Source organism: Notothenia coriiceps, unplaced genomic scaffold (genome assembly GCF_000735185.1).
Source record: "Notothenia coriiceps isolate Sejong01 unplaced genomic scaffold, NC01 NC01_scaffold00019975, whole genome shotgun sequence".
NCBI lineage: Eukaryota > Metazoa > Chordata > Actinopteri > Perciformes > Nototheniidae > Notothenia > Notothenia coriiceps.
This window is the reverse complement of record NW_011352676.1, coordinates 8,432-35,445: the sequence shown is the minus strand read 5'-3', so window position 1 is coordinate 35,445 and position 27,014 is coordinate 8,432. Positions and strand designations below refer to the sequence as shown.

The 27,014-nt window shown below is 40.4% G+C and overlaps 1 protein-coding gene across 1 annotated transcript; it reads right to left on the bottom strand.

Annotated features, from left to right (window-relative positions):
• On the bottom strand, positions 1-22,371 carry LOC104952406 (Na(+)/H(+) exchanger beta-like). The gene is made up of 6 exons (XM_010779220.1): positions 21,382-22,371; positions 10,962-11,434; positions 8,984-9,234; positions 6,779-6,996; positions 4,109-4,311; positions 1-240 (listed from the first exon to the last, which is right to left on the bottom strand). The coding sequence occupies exons 1-6, from the start codon at positions 21,665-21,667 to the stop codon at positions 1-3; spliced, it is 1,671 nt and encodes a 556-aa protein (XP_010777522.1). The 5' UTR covers positions 21,668-22,371.
• Between the last annotated feature and the right edge of the window lie 4,643 nt (positions 22,372-27,014).

Here is a 27,014-nt window from a genome sequence, read left to right as displayed (position 1 = left end):
TCAAACACGGTATCTCGGTGAAAGATCAAAGTCAATTGAATTCATCCACCCCCTATAAAAAGGCTCTGGGTTTTTCATGTGTTTAAACCATAAAGAAGTCATCAGCTTCTGATCATGAAGACTGAGGATGTTTGCAGGGAGAGGTCGTACCTGGGTGTGGATTTCCTCATTAATGGTCCGCTTGGCCTCCTGTTTCTTCTTCACCGCCAGCAGCTCCACCAGGGGTTGGATGGTCATACCCTGCATGAAGGAGGAGAGAAACAATCATTATTCACCTCCTGACCCTAGCGAAACAACAGAAATAGGCTCTTATCAGCAATCTATCTAGTATTCAGGAGTGAAATGTGGATTTACAGTGCATCTGTAATGTTTTGTATCATTTCTGTGTGGACAGTACTGACAAATCTCTCCAGGTTTATAATACAATTGAAGATAACTAAAACAGATCCACTATGCTTGTTTCTTCATTCTTTCAAGTCAGGCGTAAGCACAGTATTGCCCCACTTCAATGTGATGTCACAGTTCCCGGATGTTGCAATGGCGTATTAACAAACGGCAGATCTTAAAACGACTTTTCACAACCCTGTTGATGTTGCTATGAGTCTCTTACAAAGTCACAGATATCACCTTCAAATATCTAAATCTTACACAAATCTGCTAAACCACATCCTAGAAAGATAAAACCAGTGAAATTATTTGTATTATCGACAAAACCATATGATATAGTGTTTCCATGGTTCCCTGGACAGGGTTTTTTCAGTGATTCAATGGACCAACAAGTGTGGTTGTTACTGTGTAAATGTCTGAAAAGCACAGAGTGAGTGTATTTTTGCCTGACAGCACCTAAAAGCTTGAGCAAATCATGTGGTTTCTTAAAGAGATTAAGCCAGCCCTCTGGTTAACTCTAACAGCATAAAGTGGAAGACAGAATATTCCTCTTGCTCTTTAATAATACCCAGTCCTGCTACCAGGCATGTAGAAGAAAACCTTTTACCACCTCCCCACATTTCAATGTAGCCACACAAAACATGAAATAAGGATAACCCATGACATTTATTCCTTCTCTTTAAACATGGAGAATGTTAATATGTCAAGTTTATCCCATTTCTCGAATGTTCTAAGTGCTGCTTAAGGCCAATCAGTGGTATTTAACAAATGTCAGAATAGAGTTTTGAATCATGCAGTGGCATTAAAGAGAACTTTTTTAATAACCCAAAGAGTAATCCCTCCATAGTGCGTACCACAGTTTACTGTGGGGGAAATATAATCTACGTTATTTTATAAATGTCCTAACCAACCTAAGATTACTCTGATCATTTGTGTAATCATGCTAACCATAGTTTAATGACCAGTGACAACTAATAACACCATTTGGCCAATCAGCCCAAAGGCAATTAGTTACTATTCTAACCGTTAACCGTACACACTCAATCTCAGTGTGTTACTGATGGTAGCCTTTGTTACTTTGGTCCCAGCTCTCTGCAGGTCATTGACTAGGTCCCCCCGTGTGGTTCTGGGATTTTTGCTCACCGTTCTTGTGATCATTTTGACCCCACGGGGTGAGATCTTGCGTGGAGCCCCAGATCGAGGGAGATTATCAGTGGTCTTGTATGTCTTCCATTTTCTAATAATTGCTCCCAAAGTTGATTTCTTCACACCAAGCTGCTTACCTATTGCAGATCCAGTCTTCCCCTGCCTGGTGCAGGTCTACAATTTTGTTTCTGGTGTCCTTTGACAGCTCTTTGGTCTTGGCCATAGTGGAGTTTGGAGTGTGACTGTTTGAGGTTGTGGACAGGTGTCTTTTATACTGATAACGAGTTCAAACAGGTGCCATTAATACAGTTAACAAGTGGAGGACAGAGGAGGCTCTTAAAGAAGAAGTTACAGGTCTGTGAGAGCCAGAAATCTTGTTTGTTTGTAGGTGACCAAATACTTATTTTACTGAGGAATTTACCAATTAATTCATTAAAAATCCTACAATGTGATTTCCTGGATTCTTTCCCCCCATTCTGTCTCTCATAGTTGAAGTGTACCTAGGAGGAAAATTACAGGCCTCTCTCATCTTTTTAAGTGGGAGAACTTGCACAATTGGTGGCTGACTAAATACTTTTTTGCCCCACTGTATTTGCTCGCATTAGCATTATTAGCATTAGCCCAGCGCACCAACAGAGAGAGACTATAACTTTTGGCAACACAAAAAAACGTGGGAGCGGTGGAGTGATGAGGGGGTGTCGGCGCTTCTGGCGATTTACTCGGAAGACGCTAATCAGCAGCTTCTACTGAAGCCAGTCCCCAACTCTGGGGGGACTCCAGGAATACGGGTGGCAGTATACGCCATGAAGTTGTTTGCGGCCTGCCATTAAAACCCAAAGCAGCGGAAGAAGAAGTGACGTAAGCAGCTTAATTTGCGTAATCCTCCATCAGGGACTTATTCCGGTGTGAATGCGATTTACTAGGACAGTTCCGGGACTAAAGAGTTCGGCGGGACTAAGTACTGGGAACTAAGTACGGCAAAGTACTTGGTGTGAAAGCGGCTAGTGGTGCTCTAGGAGGAGATTCAGGTGATAAGGTGGGGGGGTGGGGAGTTACCTTGGTTGGATATTGGCTAATGGTTAAACAAGCCAAAAAATCGTTATGACATCATAAAGTGGCCAAAATCTGATCAGCTCATTTTCAGACAGGTTTTATATTTTGCATAATAGGTGACCTTGAAATAACTTCACATTGCAGGTGAGAGGGACCTCCACCTCCCCTCCCCTGGTCTCAGCATCGGACAGTATGATTAAAACATGTTTCTGATCCTGCCTGAGGAGAGTGAACATGTCTTCAGGGTTTATTTTGTCTGCTTCCATTCTGGTTCGACTTGACATCCGAGTATCTTCCTACAGTTTCACTAAAATATGGTTCAGCTGACAGCACCGTGCTGATGCAGTTCATGGTGCTAAATATACATAGTATGTATGGAACTACTGCCTGTGTGTCTTTATCTTGCCATCATGTACTGTTTTTGTACATAATGTTGATGTTCATTCTGTGAGATACAGGAGAAACGTCTCTACATAAAATCATATTTTGTATTCCTTATGCACCTGAGTTACATTTGATTCATTCGTTTGTTCACCTGCCTGTTTGGCTATCAGCATACTTTAAGTAGAAGCTGAAATTATATTTTCCTAAACCAGCTGAAACTGTTTTTTTAAGAAGAAATAGACCAAGAAAGCCTATCGACTTGCTGTGTGAAATTAATATGTTTGTTCAATTTAGGGTAGCAAATTAACGTCTTCCTGAAAATACACGAGCGTTCCTTTGATGTCTCATCCTCAGCATGACCATTACAATTAGGGAGATTCACAGGCCTGGAATAAAGGGTTGCAAATAAAATATTTGTTCTGAGATAGATTGTTTTTTTCCAGTGATGCGAGTGGAAATTCAAACTACACCTGCTAGGCAAATAAACTACACCTAAAAGGATTTTTTTATCAAAGCAATATAGTCGGGGATGACAATTGCAAATAAGTGGGTAACAAACAAAACATGTGAATAAATTACCGTCTATTACTTGGAATAGCGCACCATACGACCAACAGTAAAAGAAAAATTCCAGGGTTAGATACATTTTGAAGCGTGGGTATCTCTTTGCATGGTGCATTGAATGTGTTCATAATAACATTGCATAACTCTAGTTGCACTTGGACAGACTCTTACTAAGGCCAATGGGGGATGCAGGTGCTCCTGATGTTCCTATATTCAGTGTTAGGAAGTCGGACTGTGTTCATGAGCTTTAAGTCGTAATGTGGACACAACAGACACGAGAAAGATGTTTAAGAAAACACATTTCAACTTGAGAGGGCGTTTACATGGATTTAACCAGACACCGTGTGAAAGAAACAATATGCAATGTTGACGGAAGTAAAAGATGATTTGTGTATCAGCCCAGTCATTCGGAACTGCTCTAAAACCTCATGGGTGCTAACTTGAACCATGCTTAATCCTTCAACCAAGTTTCATTCAAATTGGTGCGTAATTACACTGACAGACAAAGAAATACACAAAGTTTTTTCCTTCTAATGTTTGTTTAAATCGGACTACATAAACTGCATATTCATACCTGAACAAAGACGGTGAAGAAGACAACGGTGATGATGGCTGTGAGGAACATCTCCCTCATGGGGAAGAGATCCTTTTTCAGCAGGAAGCCGAGGGAGAAGGCGATGGCTCCTCGCAGGCCACCGTAGGCGATGATGAACTGGTCCTTGGTCGTCAGCTTGACAATGCGGAACTTGTTGATCACATAGGTCAGACCAACCACACCTGGGAAGGACAGTGAAATGAGAAAGTGAGATTGGGTTAGGGACTTACTGGGTGAGTGTATGGTACCTGCAGAGATCAAAAATATTTCTCTCCAGAAGTGCTTGCTAAAAACTACCACATTAAAGCTTTCCCCCCTGATTCACACAGCAGGTTTTCGTTATAATTACAACCAAAGAAATGTGCTTAAAAAAAAATGTTGAGCCTTTCTTGACATAGCAAATCCATTAAAGTCATATCTGCTTTTGCCCCATAAGTGATGTGTGGTCATTCTTTGCTGCCCATTTAAACCTATCTCTACTTGCAGACATGACATTATTTTTAATTGAGTGCCATCTCCACCAAAGTACGCAATTGAAATGGAATATCAAATTGAAGTACATGGAAACCAATTGCTGCCAGGAGGATTTGAAAAAACACTGAAAGGGGACCCATCATGCAAAATGCACTTTTCCATGTCTTTTCTACATCCTCTCTGTGTAAAGAGATTCTGAAAGTTTCAGAAAAAAAGATTCTCTCTCTTTCTGTCCTGACCCAGTTTTTTGGCTTGTGTAACCCCCCCACCCCCACCTTATCACCTGAATCTCCTCCTAGAGCACCATTGTGTTCTTTGTAACCAAATATCTCTCAGAGGGGCGTGGGGAGGGGCTCCTTATTTTTCATCTAAACTAACAGACAGAGAATCAGCACTTTGGAAACAGAGCTGAAACAGAGGGGATTATGGGATGCTTCAATGATCCGTTTGGTATTTGGAGCTAAACACTTCAGAGACATGTTTTGTGTATATCTGAGACTTATAATATATTGATGAAAAACAGTATATTAAGGGACCTTTAAGAATAGTTTTAAAAGAAGTGCTGCAGAAGTGATTTATAGTAAACAAACCAAAACCTGCATATTTGTTTTTCTAAAACAAGACACTGTTCATGTGATGTGTTCATGTGATGTGAGTAAGATGTGCATGATAATTGATTGCAACAATCCACAGTCACAGTCGGCATATTTGTCTTTGGAAATGTTGCTCAAAGCATCATCAGCTCTCTACAAAATAAATGAAGGGGCAAATTCACAAAACGATTGCACAGCTTTTGCACCCGCTTAACCTGCACCAACAAGACAAAAAGAAACTGTGTAATTCTACAAAGCCCTCCTGGCTGAGCTACCAAGAAAAAACATATTATATGCATTTAAAAGCAAAATCAGCAAAAAGATCCTTGCATAAAAGGAGTCACATTTTACAATGACCAGATCTAGTGTAAAATGATATTGTCTTCAGTAGGGCTGTGCAATGAATCGTATTTTAATCTCGATTACGATTTTGGCTTGCAACGATTACGAAAACAACGTAATCGAAATAAAACCATTATTATTATTATTATTTTATTTCTTTATTATAATAATTTTTTTTTTTATTGTGTTTTCAGTTGAATTATACTTAAAGTATCAACTGTTAAAAACATACTGTTCACATTTTGTTTTTTTCAATAAATGCATGCTTTCAAAGTAAATGGATAATCGTTTTTAATAATCGTGATATCAATTATTGACCAAAATAATCGTGATTATGATTTTTGCCATAATGGAGCAGCCCTAGTCTTCAGAGAGTTTGTGGTTAATGAAGCTCATAAGGGGTTAATAAACTCTTGACATACGAGAATGTAATGAATATTTTTCTTATTAATAATGTATAATTGAAACCCAATGACATATGTATGGTGTCCAGCACAGAGGCAGATATGATGATAATGAAAGAAGAGAAGATAAATGAACTAGGTCTGACTTGGGCCAGGAAAAAGAAAGTAGCCCAAGCCCAGTATGACTGTAAAAATGTTTACTCGCTATCAGCTATTCTTTTTGTGATTTTGCCCGTCAGCATTGCAGGACTGAAGGTACATCGTCATTTTCCCCACTATCACTCTCTGTCTCTCCAGACAGCACCTCCCCCAAAGCAGTAAACCTAGGGGCAACGCTGTGTAGTATAACAAATCACCAGCAGAAGGATTGTGACGCTGTGTGAAGTCAACATGGAAATCCTCGTTGGCGCTTCCCTTACACACACTGACAGCTGAGTGATGAAACATGGAGGCCACATCAACTCCTGTCAGTGTTTCCACTTCCCTCTTTTAGAAGTTCCTTTTACTCGCATTGATTTCCTTTTTTGGGTAAATTAGACCTTACTTCAAAAAGATGCATTTATGTCTTTTGAGAATTGCTTTTTGATTTGCATATAAGCTCTGTCAATGACAAATCAAAGGCACTTTAAGCTGAAATCTGAAGTGACAGCTGTTTAAATCTATCAGTGAAAGCAAACCACATCAAAACTATGTTTTATGAGTTAACCCCGAAAAATATGTCAGTTTTAAAACACTTTTTCCTATGCAGATTAAGCGTTTCCCCTCCATACACTCCACACCCCAGCATGGAAACACTACTTTCATTTGAGGAAGTTGTGAGAATCACTAGAGCTGACCTATGACCCGAGACACCAGACACAGAAGGACAGTGACGGTGACGAAGGTCCAGTTCCAGTGGTGAGGTCCGTCCACCGTGGCCACTCCCAGGAAGATGAAGATGAGAGTCTCGCTGACGCTGCTCCACATTTTCAGGAAGTACTTGACGGTGGTGTGGGATTTGTGGGAAATGTTGGCTTCCACATAGGGTCGCATCGTCGCTCCACATGCTATTAACCTGAAAGGAGAAGATTCAAACATTGACTTCTGGGAAATATCAACAAACATCTATTTGGATAACAATGTTTCCAAATGTGCTAATGCTTGGATGTCTGTCAACTAAAATGAAACACTGTTAAAACGTTAAGATGAAGTAGGATTCATATTTAAATGTCAAAGGAGGAAGTGGTGCTTTTACTTAAGATATCATCAACAGTGACTTTTTTTAACACTGATTTTGTAAACATGTGACGTAAACAAAAATGTCTTCCTCCTTGTCTAGGGACCACTTCTTTATTCCATTCTGGACAGGCAATGTGTCTATGTCAAAAATGTGGAGGCCCGAAATGAACGCTATTCATGTCCAGCAGCTGCTCAGCGGTCACCTCATTCCTACTCCATGTCAATATTGGTTTGGTTTTCAAAGCTGTAAGGCAGGGGTGTCAAACTCAACTTCACTTTATGTGATCCGCAAGAGCTTGCAAAGAATACAATACTTTAATTATACGGTTACATGCCGCTTTACAAAAGCACGTTGCCCATAAACTACATGTCCCACAATGCATTTAGTTTTGTGACACACGCACTGAAGAGACTCGCAATTATTTGCCCTAGACTTCTGCTTTCAGACGTAGTTCATTTTTAAGTTATTACCCTATCCGATAATAATCCAATGCAGAGGCAATAATGTAATATAACACATTATTTTATATATATTATTGTAACGACGAGACGCCGTTACTAGAGCTCACGTGGACATGTGGATATAATCATTGTACTGTGTGGGGTATATTGACGACAACTTCCCTGTTCCCCATGTATGTTGTAGTTGATTGTGTGCACCTGGTGCCCTGTGTTGTCTCCTCCCCCCTCACCTGTGTCTAATTGCTCCCCCCTCACCTGTGTCTTGTTGTGCTGATTAGTGTGTAGGTATTTAGGCTCTGTTTCCCTGTCTGTGTTGGCGGGTAGTGTGTGTGAGATCCTGGTGGTCAGCTTCACAATTATATATGTATCTTTTTGTATAGTCTTAAAGTTACAAATGGCCCTTTGAGTGCAACCATAATGCGAATGTGGCCCGCGATGAAATTGAGTTTGACATCCCTGCTTTAAGGGGACGATGAAAGGAATTCAAACCAGCAAGCAGTTTCACTTCTACTTTGTAAACACCACAACAAATGTAGTTTTGATAGAAAAGAGCCCCAGGCTTTGGAAAAGATTGTCCTTGAAAATACAAATTACTCGGCCCTGAGTCAGAGAGGGGACTCTGTATATCATCACTCCCTGCGTGCAACATCAATAACTCCTAGCACCTTAAACTGACGAAGGATTGAAACTGCAGGAGCTGATGAGAAACAGCATGTCAGAGAATATTGGGATGCCTATAAATCAAGGTTTGGTTAAAGTGACGTTGGATCAGTTCAATTTATGAAACCACTGTGGTACGGTGTCAAGCTGAGTTACTGTTAAAGGGCAATGACTGAAATAGATTGTTCTTGCACTCGGAAAGCTGATATTGACCGGGACATTTAATCACTGAGGAAATATCAACATACTAAAAACATGTGATCCAAGAGGGATGTCACTGAAACAGCTGGAGTATTCCCGAGAGCGCACATGATACGCTGGACATGTGTAAGTGCGGATCTAAAGCAGAAAACTACAAGTCTTAACGATTCTAGGACAAACAATGCATGGTCTCAGAAAAGGCTTTAAAAGACGTCTTCTGAATGCATACACTACAAATGTATTCTGATTTGTGCCATACATGGACAACATGTAGCTGTAATCCTTCCAATAGTTGCTTAGATAAATGCTGCTGGTGTCAACAACTATTAAAAAACAGTCAACTGTGGTTAACTTACCGTATATGAATGAGATGAAACTCATTCATTTACTCTAGAAATGTCTGTGGTATTGTTGGTGATTATCCTAAGTTAAACATTACTTTGGAATAGATAAAGTGGTTGCAAAGGAACATTTGAGTAATACAAATATAAAACACTTACGCCATGATGCCAGAGAGGTGGAACACCTCAGCTGACAGGTAGGCCATGTAGGCGTACACAAAGATAAAAAGTGGCTCTATGACCCGCACATGGGAGGTGAAGCGGGAGGTAAAGGCGGCCAGGAGCCCGTAGATGACTCCAACTAGAACGCCTCCGATTGAAACCACCAGGAAGGAGATGATTCCCAGGAAACAGTCCAGCACCGTGACTGTGCCGGCACCTGTGTACTCCTCAAACAGGTGGTATAACACCTAGGAGAGGATGAGGAGTGTGAATAGTTATTAGAAAAAAGCAACAGGGGGGTGACAGTTTAAAAAGAAATCTAGGTCGTTTAATGCCCCTGTATTGATTCTCTGACTGTGATCAAAAGAGGAAGAAAGATTAAAGACGTCATGATGGAAATGTGAAAACAGGGTGAATGTCAAAGCAAACTCAAATCCACAACGTGTACAAAATGAAAGATTGGTTATAGGTATGGATACGTTTTAAAACATTTAAGGTTTTCACACTTACTTAACATGTTTTGTTGTATATTTAAAAGGCTGCGCACATCCTTTAAACGTTCTGCAAGTATTAGGAAAACATTGCTTTTACCGAATGTATAAGATGGAACCGTTATGACACTTTATGTATAAACCATTTAGCTAAGTGTCTCACTATGGGAATATATGTATGACAGGCATAATGTGATGCCAGGCAGGATGATCATGCAGATGAATGCCGAACGCTTTAAGGCTGATAAGCTCTGCTCGCGCTTTCTGTGGGTCCTCGACTCCATGCCTAAGCCAATGATGGCACAGTTGCCGTCCAGCTTGTTAAAGCGTGCATGGAAGCCAAACTCGTAGTTGAATATGACCGAGAGACAGAGGCCCACGGTGAATGAGCAGGGTTATGGAAATACTTGGCGAAGTATTCATTTACATAAGCGTTGTGATAGTTCAGGTCAGAAACAAAGGTTGTGGAAACTTAAGTCAGTGCCTTGCAAAGCTATGATGCTAGCGCTGTTGGTAACGTTATACTGTAGTGGAGCCGTTTGTGAACATGCTGCTGTGCTGTGAGCTGAGGACAATTCAGTGGTGACAGACTAGTCAGTCAGAAGCTGTGTGTTGACAGCTTTAGTCCAAGGTTATAAGAACTAAATTAACTTTTAATATGGAACTAAATCTGATAACAACACACAAACGAAAGACGTATGTCCAGCACTATTTTAAATTTGTGTCAATGAGGAGCCCTCTTTGGGAAAAGGGTTACAAATATCTTATGTGTTTCAGAGGGAGAATATCTTGACGTTTCTCTTGCACTATTTTATGTCCTATATATTCATGTTGCACTGTTGGAGGAGCCAGTGACTTAAGGTTTTCATTGCCATATCTACACTGTAGCTAATGTGCACATAACAATAAACCCTTGAATGTTGAATCTGAATCTTGAGAGCTGAGTAATAACTGACACGCAGTTAGGGCTGTTCTATTAATTCAGGAGCCTCTCAGGGATCATAACTGGGTGTTTGCAGTTTAATTATTTATCTGGTTTGTTATTTTATTTTTTCTTAAATATCATTTACCTCGGTTATGTATTTGTTTGTTTATTTATCTGCTTGTTTGTTTATTTATTTATTTTATGTTTTTCCTATAACAAATGTATTTCTTTAAGAAAAAAATAATATATATGTTAATAATTTAGTTTTTGGGAGAAGGGGTGGGATTAAATAAGTGTAAACTTCTTCCCACCCCTTTCCGGATGTGTAATTAAGTAGATTATTTGTTTACACATAATTTAGAATCAGTAATATTTTTTTATATTTGAATGTTGTATTGTATAATAATTCTCATGTTAAATGTTTGTATTATTGTTTTACACATTCGAAATAAATCAAATCAAAATCAAATTGGAGAACTGACAAAACAAAATTGTCTGATAAGAAAAAACGCTCTAAAAGTCTGCTACCAGCCACATATCTCCTGTGGCGGTCACTCACCACAGTGACAGCATCGTTAAGCAGAGATTCTCCAAACACCAGGATGTGCAACAGTTCATTGATGTGGATCTCCTCAAACACAGCCAGCACGGCCACAGGGTCCACAGCGGAGATGATGGAGCCGAACAGCAGGCAGGGCAGCAGCTCGATCTTGTGAAGGATGGAGGGATTGGCCGGCTGGATCTGACACACGGCGTACAGCAGACCCCCGATGAAGAAGGCGTTCCACAGGGTCCCCACCACCGCAAACATCAGGATGGTGCCCAGGTTCTCCATGAAGGGCCGGATGGGCAGGAAGTAGCCGGCATCGAGGATGATGGGCGGCAGCAGGCAGAGGAAGAACAAACGGGAGTCCAGCACTGGGGGGACGTCTTCTCCAGCTAGTTTGATAAGCCCCCCCACAAGCAGACCCACGGTGATCAACAGGCAGCTCTCTGGCACAATGCTGGACACACGAGGTATCATGTGGAACCCTGGGAAAATGGATGAGACAAGCAGATACAATTCAGTGGCATGTTTGGAGATGTAGAACAGGAAGAAGGGAATTACCTGGAAATCAACTGCCGGATCCCTTGCTTTAGGCCTCAAGAGAATTTGTAAGTGGAAGTTTGTTTGTTTCCGTCTGAGTGATGTTGCGATTAACTGGAATTGTACCTATTGGTTTTCTGACTAAATGAAAGGCAAAAGTAAACTGAATTCTGGCCAACGACAACATTAGAAGAGCAATGAGCTGTGACATACCACACTTCTGTGAGTACTAGCACCACCCTCGTTACAAATTCTAACTTCTGCAGAGCTCTTGGGTGAAAAGAATAGCTAGTGTATGTGACATGTTAGCAAATCAATGATAATACAGCAGGAAATTAGTATTCTCCATCGCTTTCGTTTGTAGGAAATGCAGAAGGAAATACTTCAGATGTCTGTTTAGGCTGTGCAAACATGTCAGAGCTTGCGTGATGTCTTTTGTTAAATTTGACTACAACCTGAAAAAAGAGAGCTTTTAAAGAACTGATATTCTAAGCAGTGATTTACATAATAACAGTGGTTCATTGTTATAGATGTAGGTAGTGGAAAGAAACAAATGCACTGTATGCTGATTAGTTACTGGTGTGACAAAGCTAAAACAATGGCCTTGTGAATTCTTGAAGGAAAAAATGGAAATAATATGCTAAATATTTATCGTATACAGATCTCACATGACATGTTCAGCAAGTTTAGGCTGCCATGATCCTACATATTTAGGACTTAATAAGAACAAGCTGTATGTGAAAAGAGAACCTTACAGCTTCTATTTGTCCTCTGAGACCCACATAATAGAAATAACCTTGTGAAATGATCTGCTATTGCTTGACGCTGCTTGGCTCACAAGTTACAGCACAAACATATCTGTATGGATTCCTGACAAATTGTTAATGTTATGATTTACAAGCACTTACTGCCGGACAAAAGACAAAGGTTGCTACACTTTAAAAGGCCCCCCTTATTGTTTGACAAGTTAACATGGGAACATAAATACCCTCACTCCTGGGCTGCTGTGAAGTTTCACATGAAAATATAAAACACAGCATTTTGGAGGGGTCCCAACACTGGACGGGTTTTCGCGGGGAGGAGGTGCTGCCGTACTGACATGTATTGTTTATTATTGACATTTTAGTTTTAGCTGACTGATTATTTGTTTATTTTTGGTTTGTCTGTTTGTCTGTTTTTGTATGTCGGTTTGTCTTCTGTCTGTGTGGAATTGTGTTTGCCCTGGTGTTAAAGGTAGGGTAGGTAAGAATGGAGAAACCAGCTCGAGTGCGCTAGAATTTGAAAGTACACAACCGGAAAAAATCTGCCCTTTCCTTCAGACTTCCTTACAGAGCCCCTCCTCCAACACACACATGACCAAGGAGGGCACGAGATAAGTTTGTGCAAAGATGGAAGGCTGACAGGCAGGTAGGCCATCCAGTTATTTTAGCCGTGCCGGCTCAGATGATTGGTCGTGCTTTTTACAGCGCTACGGCTTCCACAGATGTCAAAGCATTTAATATATTCATTGCTATCGGGATGTTAAGAGCATTCCATGGAATATAAGTGTTTCTGAAGTGAATTACCTACCCCACCTTTAAGCAGTATTTACATTGTTACTCTACCTATTTTTCTATAAAGTGAAGATTTGTTTACCTACTTTCGATACATGCTCTGAGAGAATAACTGTATGCTGTTGAAAAAACCCAATAAACAAAGTTTAAAACAAATATAAAACACAGACATGCTATATGAGGTGACGGGAACTGCAGCCTGTGCATAAATAGCCAACAAAAGAAGATGAAGGCTTCAAAGAGAGAGCAGCATGTGTGCCATAGTGAGAAGTCATTCCGGCTAGATTTACAGTACACTACAGCAACCCACTGACATCCGGTACTGTCGCAGCTGACTGCATGCTGCGCTAACACTGAGACACAAACAAACAGAGAAATATGAACCAAAATGTGCTACATGCTCACACAGGCTAAACAAGGTCATAGGGGTAGAGAGTGACTCATAGTAGATTGCATACTATTCAATAGATACAAAAAAGAACACTGTCAGCACTTTAAATAATTCTGCCACGTCAACAGCACTGTGAAGTTGACCCTTTTTTCCGATTTCATAGTAAGGGAAACATAGCTCATGTGAGAAATGGCCCCTGCTTTGCATTATATTCAAAAAGGATTTAATGAACTTGTGACTGACACAACAAGACCTGTGTGTTGAAGTATGGGTGTAATTATATTAGAGATGGAAACAGAGGGGTTATCATGTTGATTTGATGCATGCCAACAAGTTATTCTTCACATCCGCCCGAAGCAACAGCCAGCCACTACATGTAAATATGTGTTCCACCCACCCCTATCATTTTAGATGTAAATGGCAAACACAGTTTTTAACCCTTGAAGCTGTTACAAGCTAAAAGCACACAGTAGCACAAGGTAACATATCAATAAGCAGCACAGCTACAAAGCTGAAGCTCCTCAGGACAAGAATGGATGGTGCAGTGACAGCAGCAGCACCATATGGCACAGGAGCCACGGTGGGGGGGGGGGGCACGACTCAGGCCTGCTCCAGTCTGATTATGTTTGCACAATGAGGGTGGTGCTCAGCTAATTAATATTCACTAATGAGCACATTGAGCACTTTGCTATGTCATGGTCAGGCCTTGCACAAATGCTGCCAGTAAATTACCAATCAAAGTAAACAGGTAATTTATTATCAAGACATACTGGAATTATATTTAACCTGTATTTGATCATTTCAACGTAGCAGGGTTTTCTCATTGTAGCATGTGAAACTTAAGCATCGTGGGAATAGAAGACAGTCAGAGTAGGGGGATGTGTGTTGTTACTCAGCTTGAGGACAACAGTAGTAGTGTTTCAGCACACAAACCTAACAAGTGCATGTCTGTGGATTATGCAGCTGCATGCCGCTGGAGCCCTGGTGCTTTGAGGAAGGATAGTAAAGAGGTCTTTCTTTTCAATGGTCTAAAGAGGGCAACCACCCACTACTCTACAGAGGCTTCGCAGGAAGGTGGTTTAACAAAGATATTCTGTGATGGCTGCTTCAAACACAGGAACCAGACTTTTATTGTGATTGTCCTTAAATGCTTTTGTAGCAGGATATAAATTCAATAGCTAATTTGGACACTATCCAAAGCCCTATGTTATTTAGAAAGCTGCTATTATGAAAGCTAACTTTTATGTTCACAAAATCTTAACCCCCTATAGACACTGTTACATAATTAAGAAGCTGCATCTAAGTGTTTGAGACATCAACACTGCAGAGATCTCTGTTCGGCGTGGGGATCACCGGATCACACAGGTGGGCCTGCACAGCTCCAGAAAGCTAATTGGCCGAACATAAAAAATAACAATGACAGGCCTTCAAAATGGAAATGATACCCATGGAAGTATTTTTTTACACAATGGTGCCATTAACTAAGAACCAATATCAGTTTATCACCTTGCTTTATTACAAATGTGTGTAAAGAATTGCAAAGAAATGTAATGATATCAGTTTGCCAACACTTTATGCATGTATATGAGGTCTGCTACCCTATCCATTTATCATTCTCTTTAACAAGGTAAGCCTGTTATGAGTTGACCTCGGTCTGTTCTGTTCAGCTGGGAGCCAATTAGCTGATGTCAACGCATACAACAGTGTGACATGGGATCCAAAGAAACACGATCTGCAAACAAAGAGCAGTTACCTCTACGAGTCAGACCGCGAGGGGCCTTGTGCTCTACATTTCTGAGCAAACATGTTGCATATGACAACGGGCTGCAGGGTTGCACGAAGACAGTAACTTATTACATCTACCTAAGAATAATTGATGGTGTGTTTTAATCCTAATAGACAGACACAGAGAATGTAATGAAACTAATTCAAATAAACACATGCTTAATTTCAACAATGCCAACAGGGACTACATTGAGTTGTAGACAGGGTATAACAAATCCATACACCAAAAACTTGATCTGCAGTGAGCCACTGAGGAGCCAAAGGGAGAACTTCTGTTCATTAATGCACAATGTTTCTATACGACTCACGATAGACCTACCCATACTTCAAGGTCTCAAGAAAAAGAAACAAGTACCGGTATAACTGGATCCAGAGGGTGGCAGGGGGTATTATTAGAGGAGAAGGAGTCCCATGATCCCTTGTGTCACGTGTGACCAGTGACATTAACTATAGGACCTGAGCCAGCGTACTTTTGGCTCCGAGCCTTCATTCTCTGAATCATGATCCATGAATAGAAGCCACTGGGATCTGGCATTAAAAGTACAATCAGGCAATTCAAAATGAGAATTGAAATTCATATGGAGAGACTGTTAAAGGCAAACATAAACCGTTTCCTGTCAAGGTTACCGTGGCAAATGTAATATTATCAGAGGTCGTAATTTTCATAACACAGCAATGCCTCACATTTCTCAAATAAATACAAATGTGGTATTGAAGTCTCAGGCTCGCCCCAGCAGAAGCTCGGCAAAGAAGCCATTTAAATACAACCTTCAATAAAAAGATGGGCAGTGTAGTCCTTGAGGAAGTAAAGGAGCACACATACCTCATTCACACCAACGGTGTTTCAGGGCCGGTTCGGACGGTTAACGGTTACGTCATGACGCAAACGATGACGCAGCACCAGTCGGACTCTGGGCAGTGTGAAAAGAGCCGGAGCTAAACCGAAGAACCGGTTCTGAACCGGAAAAGCTCTAGCACGGAGCTTGACCCGGAGTTGCGTTGGTGTGAATGAGGTAACAGGTCATGACTGGATTTATTAAACGGATTACTGATGGAATCTCGAGCAGTGGCTTCAACACTGGATCAGAGAATGACTCTAAATGACCCATTATCATCCATGGAGGACGAGGACGGACAAGTGAAGATTGTGCATAGTGGGCAACAAGGATGAGATCGAGACAAAAAGCAATTGCACTCTTCTAAATGTAAGACATCTCAACACATCCAGGGCCCGGTACAAAAAGCTTGGAGGATGGAGCCTTAAAATGTCCTACCAGCTGGTGGATAGGTGGTGACAGTTAACCCATTCTTAAGTCTCTCAAGCATGACTCCAATAATGGCCTTCAGTGCTCATCATGTGAAGAGCCATAAGAGTGGATAGGATAAGTGAGAAGGAGGGCCGTATACTTCAAAGAACAACTGACAGCACACGACTTCAGTGCTGTCAAGACATATGTTTGAAGGAGATGTACTGAGTAGAAGAAGAATGGTAAGAAAGGATTTGAATGCCAGCAAATCCTTGAAATTTAAAATCAGGCGGTTCATCCTGGCTGCTTGTCAATAATGGCATGCGCTGCGTCTTTATCCCCCCTGAGAGTCTTTATGCAACAAGGTTATTGAAAAGCAGCAACGGGTAACAGCTCTTTCACTTCTGAATGTGTACCCAGTGTCAGCATGGCCTGGTACTTGCTACACACAATCTTTCCCAACGCCAAGAACTGTGGCCTGTTGCCAGGTTACTAATTGTACACGGCTGGCAACCAAAATACGCCGGACCAAGCAAGGACAAAAGAGAGAAAACGTTTAAAGAGTTACTTAGATAAAAATTTGTATCAGTGATACGTTTATTTAATTATTTTTCAAAAAGTCAAGATGTTATAGTGGTTAGCTGGCTTTCCACCCACACACCATACTGTGTTTACAGAAACACATTTATTTCAATGTGGTGTTTGCATGAGCAACAGGACTCTTTATACAAAAAAAGGTCATTGTGAGTCATTGTTGAATGATTGGACCCACATGGTTGTGCTCCTCGAGGTGATTGCGAAAGACCAGTGTTGGTTTAAATGATGAATAATGGCCTGTGGCTGGTATATTTCATTATGATCCCTGTCGCCATATCTGCACAATACTACCGGCTCACACAGGTTACTCCTCACATTATTAATAAAAACCTTTTATCCTAAGTATAATTAAAAAGCAACACAGAAACAAGCCACACTATACTCTGGAAAAGCACAAATAGAGAGAAAGTTTTAGGCTTCAGAAGTGAACAAAAGAACAAGTTAACATTAGTACAGATACTCGCTTCACCTTTATACTGTAAGTTGTCTTGAGACTGTCTCATTTCATGGAGACCTCAAATCCGGCAACTACCCATGAAACAGAAAATGGCGTCATGGGCAACCACTAATTGCTAGAATATTCTTCGGCTATGACACCTAAAAGGATGATTACTGCTTGCAGCCCCGTGACGCATGCACAGAATGGCGGACAACCAAACCAATCAATATTCATTGTTGCTTTAATTGAATTAAATGTCTTGGACGTCGACGATATATAGAATCATCTCATTAAATATGAGGCAAAGCAATCTATTTGTAAGATTCTTAGCATGTACATTTCTTTCATTAATTAAACTTCTGTGCTAAGCCATAATCTAAAAAACATATTCAAGATAACATGTGAAGCCCGGGAAACCTTTACTCAAGCTTTGCCAAGAGTGTGGTTTCCAATGAGGCACCTCTAATCTTTCCTTCACGCGCTCTATTGATAAGGTAATATTATGGCCCTTATCTCTTTATGGGTTTAACGAATCCTGTAACTTTGGACTCTACAACAAATGTAGTATTACCTTAATTTTCTTAAGGAGAATCATATGTTCTGTACTGTAGACTCAGGATTAAGTCAATACTTTGTTTATTCTGGTGAGCTGCTTTAAATGCACATTTCATCAACAAAACTGTTGATTGAATTTTGAAACAAAAAAGATAATTGTAGCAGGACACACTGTTCTAGAATCAGTTTACTGGTGGTTTATTGGTGAACCTAGTGATACTGCATACGTCTCCCACCCTTGTTGGAGTCAATTGTTCACTATAGATAAAGCAATCTATGTGCATGTGTCTTGGTGAACCATTTACTAGGCAAACAGACACGTTTAACAATTGCAGCATTGATGAAACTTTGTTATTAATGCTGTAATGGGTCTTATATTGTTTTTTCCACCCGCTGAGATTTAATTAGGATCACAACCATGTCTGGTAATTACAACGACAAACACAATCTACATCTTTGCAATTCATTAGGTGCAAGAAATAAAACAAACCAATGAATTCTCACACGACAGACAGTGAGTTTTCCCTCATTGGGGTGAAACCAGGTCGCAACCATATTAAACATCGCTAAGGAAGTGTAAAGACTAAGTTCCCATTGAATATGTGCTTTATTTAACGTTCACAAAGAACCTTTTTCTCAGTTCATGTTTTCAAAATCTGCACTTATACGCCCACTGCTAAACATTTTGACCTGAGTGAACCCACGCTGTCCCTGGAATTTCCTGATCCAGGATTAAACAGAGAAGAACACATAATCTGACTGTTCTACAAAGATCTGTAGGTACTTCTACTTTGACTGTATAGCTTTCTCTTTAACAATGTGATTATAGGATACACGGTTATTGTTGTTTTGTGCTGTAGCTACCAGAAATAAGAATACAAAAGGTCTGTTAATTATTAACAAAGCCTGCGATTATAACAATCAGCTCAGTTCTTTAATTTGCACTCCCAAAATGTTTGTTTAACAAATCCATATCAAAGCCTCACAAAGGGTCTAAATACTGTTTTTCATTGACTTTGCCTCTGTTTAGCCGATGCTCTCTCTCTTTTCTTTACTCTAGGAATAAAGGTTTCGGTTGACGTTTAACTCCCGCTTCCACAAAAACTATAATCGGATAACAGCAGCTCTGTATGTAATAGTGTAACACACACCTTCTCTTCAAATTGTTTGGAGAGTTTTGAATTATAAATGGATGCTGAGACTAACTGTACTCATAATACATGTTACAAAGCTTAGCTGGAAGTAAAGAAATACCGGTGCCAAGCAGCTTCAACCACACCGAGACAATTCAAAAAGGTGTGTCCTACTCCCACAGGTACTAGTGAATATAATCAGATCTGACCAAACTGAAAGGTCAACATTCAAGTCGGTACCTGCCTGGTGGATATTTGATCAGTCCATAAATTATTAGCATCACACCCTAAAACAGTGTACTATTCATTCAGACCAAGATCTGTTTATGAGTTTCCTTTTGAATATTACAGGAAATTAAATTGTTCATTTAGATAATAGCTTGTAAACTTTGATTATTCCTGATTATAACAGACCTCTCAACCTTTCAACACAGCCTTCAACACAGTGGATCACTTTATGAGGGTTTTATAGTTTTGCAGTGTCAATCTGAGCTCTCATGTCATCCGACCATTGATAAAGAAATTGATAACGTTAAAGAATAGTTATTTTTGTATGATTCTGGCATGAAGCTTAATTACAGGAGCCAACAAAGAAGACATTTCATAACTATAAAAAGGACTTTGCCATTTTCTTTGACAATGTTAGGGCATATTCTAAGAGAAATTACATCATCTAGGTTTTGATTTATATCAAAAATATTTTGCACACCGGGAATAATCAATCCATGTAAAGTATTTGTGTGAAAGATAAGGACAGAAAGGCGCCCTGACAGCGTTGCTTAAGAAATACGTTTACTGTGGCTGTGCGTTTAAGCTTGAAAAATATGAGTACCGTGAACGTGAATAAGTTTGCTCTGCCGAGGCTGAGCAGTGTAGCTGTCACATTAAATTACCCACAGCCCATTCTCAGACACCCTTGGAAAATCAGAGGCTTAAGGTCACTTATGTTTGCTGCTGTCAGCGGGTAAACTCCTACTGCTTCAATTTCTTTTCTGCCTCCCTTCTGCTTGCTGGACTTCCATCATTCCTTAACCTCACCCTCTCCTTATCCTCATCTCTCATTTTCCCTCAATGCCCTTGAGCTGCGTCCTAACAAGAGAGCCAGTCGAGCAAGGTGGTCCCTCTCTGCCCGTCTGGTCCCTGGAGACCCTGGGCTCCTTGCCCAGTCAGTAAGGCAGTATCTTCCCTGGCTACAGGCTGGTGCTCAGTCATGGCCCCGGTGTCACAGGCAACTAAAAAGCTGCTGGCTCGCGTAAAAAAAGATAGCAGATGACAATGCAGTGTTTTGTGGGAAGCACAATGCAAAGAGGCATAGAGTGAGTAACAAGGGATGTGTATTGAAAATAAGAGGAAAGAAAGGAGTGCAACCAGGAATTGAGAAAGAAGGAGCAATAAAGCGTGAGGACACAGAAGAACCCGAAGCAACAGAGAAAAGTGAGGAGCTGGACAGAAGTAGTAAAGTTTGGCACAATAATGAAGTAGCCCAACTCAAATGTCATTTTTGAGACATCTTTTATGACAATGCCTCAAGGCTTTGCTCAAAATAGCAGAAGGTTCCCCTTGACAACTTGCCAAATAGTTGCTATTCGACATCCAGATTGCTGCACCAAGCCGCTTAGTCATCACTATTTCTACAAGTAAGGACAGCACTGGCAAAAGACCGGGACATCTGAACATGAGGCTGACAGATCTGATGACGAGTATAGCAAAATAGATTCACCATTGAGTAGCTGAGTAAATTGAGCTATTCTGGTCCAACTTGTTATGTCAGCAGGCATACCAGTGGCAAATTTAATTGGTATTAAGAATTCAGACTGCAGGGTGACCTACTGGGCAGAGATTATGCTGTAACTGAGAGATAGATGAGTTTTTTTCTGAGTCAATTATTGTGAGCCCAATAAGACTATATCAGTTGAATTATCTACATTAAATCAGAAATATGTATTCTCTTCAACATGTGCTTTTGATCCAAGGAGCAGTCTGGTAAAACAGACTCCACCTATGTTTGTTTTTATACGCATGTAATTGTGCATCTGGACAACTGGCTGCAAACATGCTAACTAACCTGCAATGACTACACACCTGTAGCCAAACCTATAACCTAACCCCTTAGCTAGCATTTCCTGGAAAGACTGAACAAAAATGCAGGGCTTCAAGCAACAATGCATGCGTGACATTCACATGATACTCACCTAATTTCATTAAGGAAGCCAGCAGGATCCATAATGAGATCTCAAAGGGCGCCTGTATGTGATGGTAGTCGAGGGTGAGCACAGGGAATGCCTTTTTAGTGTAGTTGTACTTTTGCTCCTTATCTTGGGGGTTGCTCACATAGTCATTGTGGGTGGTATCGGGAGAGCTAGCAGCCCCGAGAGGAAGCACGGATCCCTGCAATAAAACAAGCACGATCAGCAGGAGCAGCCCCCGCTCCGGTAAACTCTTCCCGGCCGGGCTGTGTGAATCTCTCCTCGCAGGCATGTTGTTGAACGAAAGAAGGCGATGTTATTTTAAAAGAAATTAGTGGCTTGAAAACCAAACTAGTTCAAGGAAGTTCAACACAACTTATTTGGCTTAACCGAACCAAACATCCATTCTGTCAACTAACTAGCTCCACTTTAGCGTTGTTGCCTGTAGCCAGGTAAACAGTGACACAGGCCGTTGTGAGAAAGCAGGAAACGGCGAAATGCTGGATGTCTTTTAACAACAATGCAGACAAGTGTGCTGTAAAAGAAGCAAGCCTTTCCTTTCTGTTCTTACAGCAGTGTTTCACAAGTTGTGTCAGTGGCTATGAATGTCCTCCTTGGTGAAAGATGTCATTGTTGATGCTGGAGGCTCAGCGGCATCCCCCTCCACTCCTCTTCTTCCCTCCGACTGTCCGAGAAACACGTCCGTGAGGCGGCTGCGGTGCTCAGATACTGACCTTGAAGAGATGCCACACTGCTGTCACATTGCATTTTTGCCGCGTAGCCTATGTAATTCAACTTTTTGATACAAGTGTCCGTATATGCGGCATTCCCAGCACGGTGTTCAGGGGAGGACAAGAAGACCTCGGTCGGGACTCAGCCCAGAGGGAGGATGCGGTGGGGGTGGACTCGGGGTGTGATCTCTGCCCAGCCTTCAGTGGCTTTTCCCTGGTTGTCAAACGAAGAGTGGCGACTGGTCTTGTCTGCGTTGGTGTTTAGCTCCATACAACCTTCAAAAAGCACACCCTTTCGCGGAGGTTTGGTGGATGGGAGGAGGAGGAGTGGTAGGGGAGTGGGATGGACGACTATACTGACACCTATAGGAATGGAGGGTTAAAGTGTATCATCATGAGTAAGAAAAATGAATAGCAACTCAGTAACTGCTGTAACAAATTCTTCAGATACACATCAATTCCTTTCTGGGATTTGCTTTGTCTGGTTGTTATAGGCAGTAATCTGATACTGTTGAATTAAAATGGCTCCGGGTCATTCTTGCTTCGACAGGGAGGTCTTTTTCCTAATCTCAGATGATGGAAATTATGCCGGGGGACATCAGATCGCTCCATGATCTGAATACTTCATTAAGCATTATGTGACCCAGCATTATGAGCAATGATATTCGCAATAACAGGCTAAAGAGTGGGAGTGCATACATTTACAAAAATTCACTTTAGCTGGAATTGAAAACAGGTTATATATTCTGGCTGTAAAAATCCTTAAAGGACATTATGTTTACCAATAGGTCAGGGGTCAGTTTCGCTTCAGGGCCCCGAGTGCAGTTTCAGCCCATTGCTCAAAGACACACCCATGATGTATTGAACCAGGAGGATTATGTTTAAAGGTAGGCTACAAACAGCATACTAATGAGTATTGTTTGTTTTTTGTTTCCTGGTGTGTGGGAGTGGCCCTGAAAAGTACTTGAATTACAAGTTAAAAGATGATGACTCAACATGTGCTTCTAGTGGAAGCACGCCTTCCACATTTAGCAACTATTCATCCATTCAAAAAAGACCTGAAGTAGGCCTGCTGTTTTAGAAGGGTTGCTTGTGTTGAAGTGACACAACAATAAAAAACAGTAATGTTGACCTTGTGCCAACAAAAGAGCAATCTTTGAGATTGCTTAGGGTTTTTTATAATGCAAAATATAAATGTGGATGTACTACTTTATTCTGTTATGATAGTAATGAGCATGTTTTAATACACCAAATGATTAATAAAGAAAACACTTGGTAGATACATTTATATTGAAAATTAAGAAGATCAGCCTTTCTAAATCTAATTTATTTTAAAAAAACAATCCAAACAATCTGTCTGTCTCTACTGTGATGCAATGTTTAATAACTTGTGTGTTTCTTGTATTCTCAACTGCCTTAAGTCCCCAAGAATTTCGCCAATAAAGAGACACAATGATTATAGTTTTGTGCTCAAATAGCTGCTCTCTGGACTTTAAGAGATTAGCCAGTGAAGACTACACAGTTGTCAGGCAAAACTGCTAAACAAATATGCCTTAGATAATGTCTAGTCTCTTTAATGATCCAGGGTGCAGTTTAAATAAGATATGGTCAGTGTTGATAACAGTGTGCTGCAGAACACATACATTAAACACAGCCACAGTCAGAGTTCAGGCGACGAACTGTCTGTGCAGTTAGTCATTTCTATCTATGTCTTACCACTCTTTATGACAGTAAGGTGTTTTATTTTTACCACCTTATTGCTGCTTGATGTTCAACGGAAACTTCCGATAAATCTGAACTGTGGTGGATGCTATCTTCTGTGGTGGGTGCCGACAGCCTCCTCTGATAAACACGTCCCAATTTCATTGTATACACTAACTGCCATAAGTGTACAAGAATTCAACAACAGTCTATGAGAGACTTTAAAGTGCCACTGCACATTCAACTTCATGAAAAGAAAGCAGATTTTTTCTGTAATGATTTAAAGCCTATTTGTTGGTACAGCCCCACCACCATTTTCAATTTCACAGAAGACATTTTGACACGTTATATAAGAGAATGCATGGGTGTAAATAGTGAAACTAGTAATGGCTGCATTTCATTTAGCAGCTCTAGTTTCAGTATTGTGGTTTGTTCATGCATACCTTACCACATTTTCATGAACTGTTTGAAAACTTGAATAAAAAATAAGTAGGCTATTGGTCGTGTATTTAGTAACAACTGTGTGCTTTTCATACAGTGCAAAGTCAAAATGTTTTTTATTATTCAGCTGTGAGTATACCATCCATTTCTTTTCTGCACTGCCTTGTTCAACAAATAATAACTCTAGATCAACATACTTCCAACATTTGAAGGTTTTTAGTATGCATACTGATTGTTGTATTTCATTATACTGACACTCAACTGAGAGGCAACAGTATCAGGCCATTGTAGTAAAGAAGGCAAACATGAATGATGTATTGAAAAGCTTTGTTTTGAGGTCAGCATTGTTTCACTGATCAACAAGGCAACAACAATTTCTTCATGCTGCATGAAGTAAAGGAATATGATTTATTTCGCATGTCTGTAATCATTAAGAGGACTAACAAAACTCAATATTCTAGAGAAAAATCTCAGTCAAATGATAGCTAAATATAAACTTCAACATTTTTTCTTCAGATAGGCCAGGTTAGTCATTTTAGTGACCAACAGAAATAATGTGACGAGAGCTTACCAAACGGAAGTATTCATGATAATAGTTACATGCTTGAGATTTGTAACCAAATGCCATTACAGTGCAGTATGTCCGCAGAATCAGCAGCACTTAGCGCTCTTAATTTGCACTTTAAGATGTCCTTTAAGGGGGGTACTGTTAGTTATTCTGATGCCTCCGTGGATATTGTCCCTTTGATCTTGTAAGTTTATTGTGCTGGTATCTTTTTCTGTTTTAAAGATAATGATCTCATGATAAACAAAGGTCAAAGGTATCTTTCTTTCTCCATGAGAAAGGAGAACAACTATTTCAAACTTGCTTCCTCATTAATTGAATTCTATTCATATCTAGGGTTATTGCTGTTCTTATCAACATCACACAGTACCTTTGCAACAGAACATTCGTGCCAGACCATTCATTTACAAACCAAATGCGTAAATGAACCCCCATACAAAACAGATGGTAACCTCAGTGAAGTCCATGTTGGAACACATAAATGCATAACCTATTGTACACATTCTCCTTCAGCTCTGTTGTGGTACAATGTTATGCCATGAGCTTTGCTGCAGGACCCAAGATGTCTACAACATGATTCCAATTGTCATCAAAACCTTGGAGAAAATAATATGGGGCATGATGCTGTGGTTAGTGGTCATGAAGTCAATTACTCAGGATGACAGAGCTAAACACATGCCAAGACTACTTTTAGCAGAAAATAATATGTGGTTCAAGCCAAAATGAACCCAAAGCCCCATGGGTTCAATGCTGTGCTCAAGGCAGCTCAGCACCCCCAAGCTGAGGCCATTTCATCAAAGATAAATTGTACTGTTACTAAAAATAAATCCAGGCCGAAGAAAAATAAGTTTCATGTTGAAAGCTTTGTATCCATCCAAGATCAGGCAAAACATGTTATATTGAACTCTTTGACCAGGCAAGGCTTATTTGCTTTTGGGAGGCTTTCTTTCATATTCGTTAAACCAAAGAAAGTCCATTCTAAGTGAAGGAAGACTAAACTGCAATTATAAAAAATCAAAGCAAGTACTCTACCAGCTCACTCCCATATGTCTACTTTGTAGTTCCTATTCCTGCCTTTATCTGCATGGAGTTAGTCACTGTGTCTTCTCCCACAAAGCATGAGATGTGGAACAAAACAAGTCAATTATTGCCAGGCAGCAATTCAACCTACAGAGAAAGAAAGCTAAATGCAATTTCTACTGTTTCACATTTTAAAACAAAGCAATTGAAGAAACTTCGCGGCTTTTTCTGTTTGTTTGTCTTTAAAGACTGTAGAGTGGAATCATATTCAGAATAACACAGCTCCGACAGGTAGCATCAGAGTAAATTACACCCTAAATCCTGCTTTACCTATATTTCCTATTTAACACAGGTCAGAATAAATTAATAAACCATACACAGAAACAAACTGCCTGAGTCTCTGATGTGTTCCTGGCTGTACTGTAGCAGCATGTCTTCTCATTAGAGGTTAGCTGCAGGATCCAGAGCTGTCAGTTTAAGACGACCCAGCATGAATCTGGGATAAAACCTTCAAAAACCATCAGATGGTGACATGACGCCACCTAGTATAAGCTGTGTAAATGATGACAAGCTCTGACAGAGCGTCTTTCAGCAGGGACTAATGCAAAAATATTTTTGACGGTTTTAAGCACACTCACAGCACCCTGTGGCAGAGGTGGTTATTTTAGGATCGCTGGGCAAACAGCCACTTTTGACTGAAGCATGGAAAATGTCCAACTTTCTTCTCTCTTTCTTTCTTTAACAGAAAGGGCCACAAACTTCTTCAACCCCATTTTCTCTCAGCCATTGCAAATGTCACTGCTCTAACTAATGCCAGATCCCATCATGCTTAATAAGTATACATTAGCTCCTGCAGACCACTGGTGTCCTCAGGGTGTAATTGTCATCATCTTAGATTAAGGCAAAGGGATATTTTCATAATTATGGCCATGTGGTCATTGCACGCCCAGAGTCAGACACTGATCCACAAAATGTCTCTGGTGCAATTTGGTGGCTGCTCAGAATCTTCATGACTAGTTTAACACAATGTTTACAGCAGCATATGGTAGGTAAGAGCATGCACTGTTGAAAGTAATAATTGTGAAATGACCAACAGTTATGATGTGAGCCTGCATAGTTTATCATAATCAATCTCACTCTTTATTTATTTATATAGCACATTTAAAACCACCTCAGTTGGC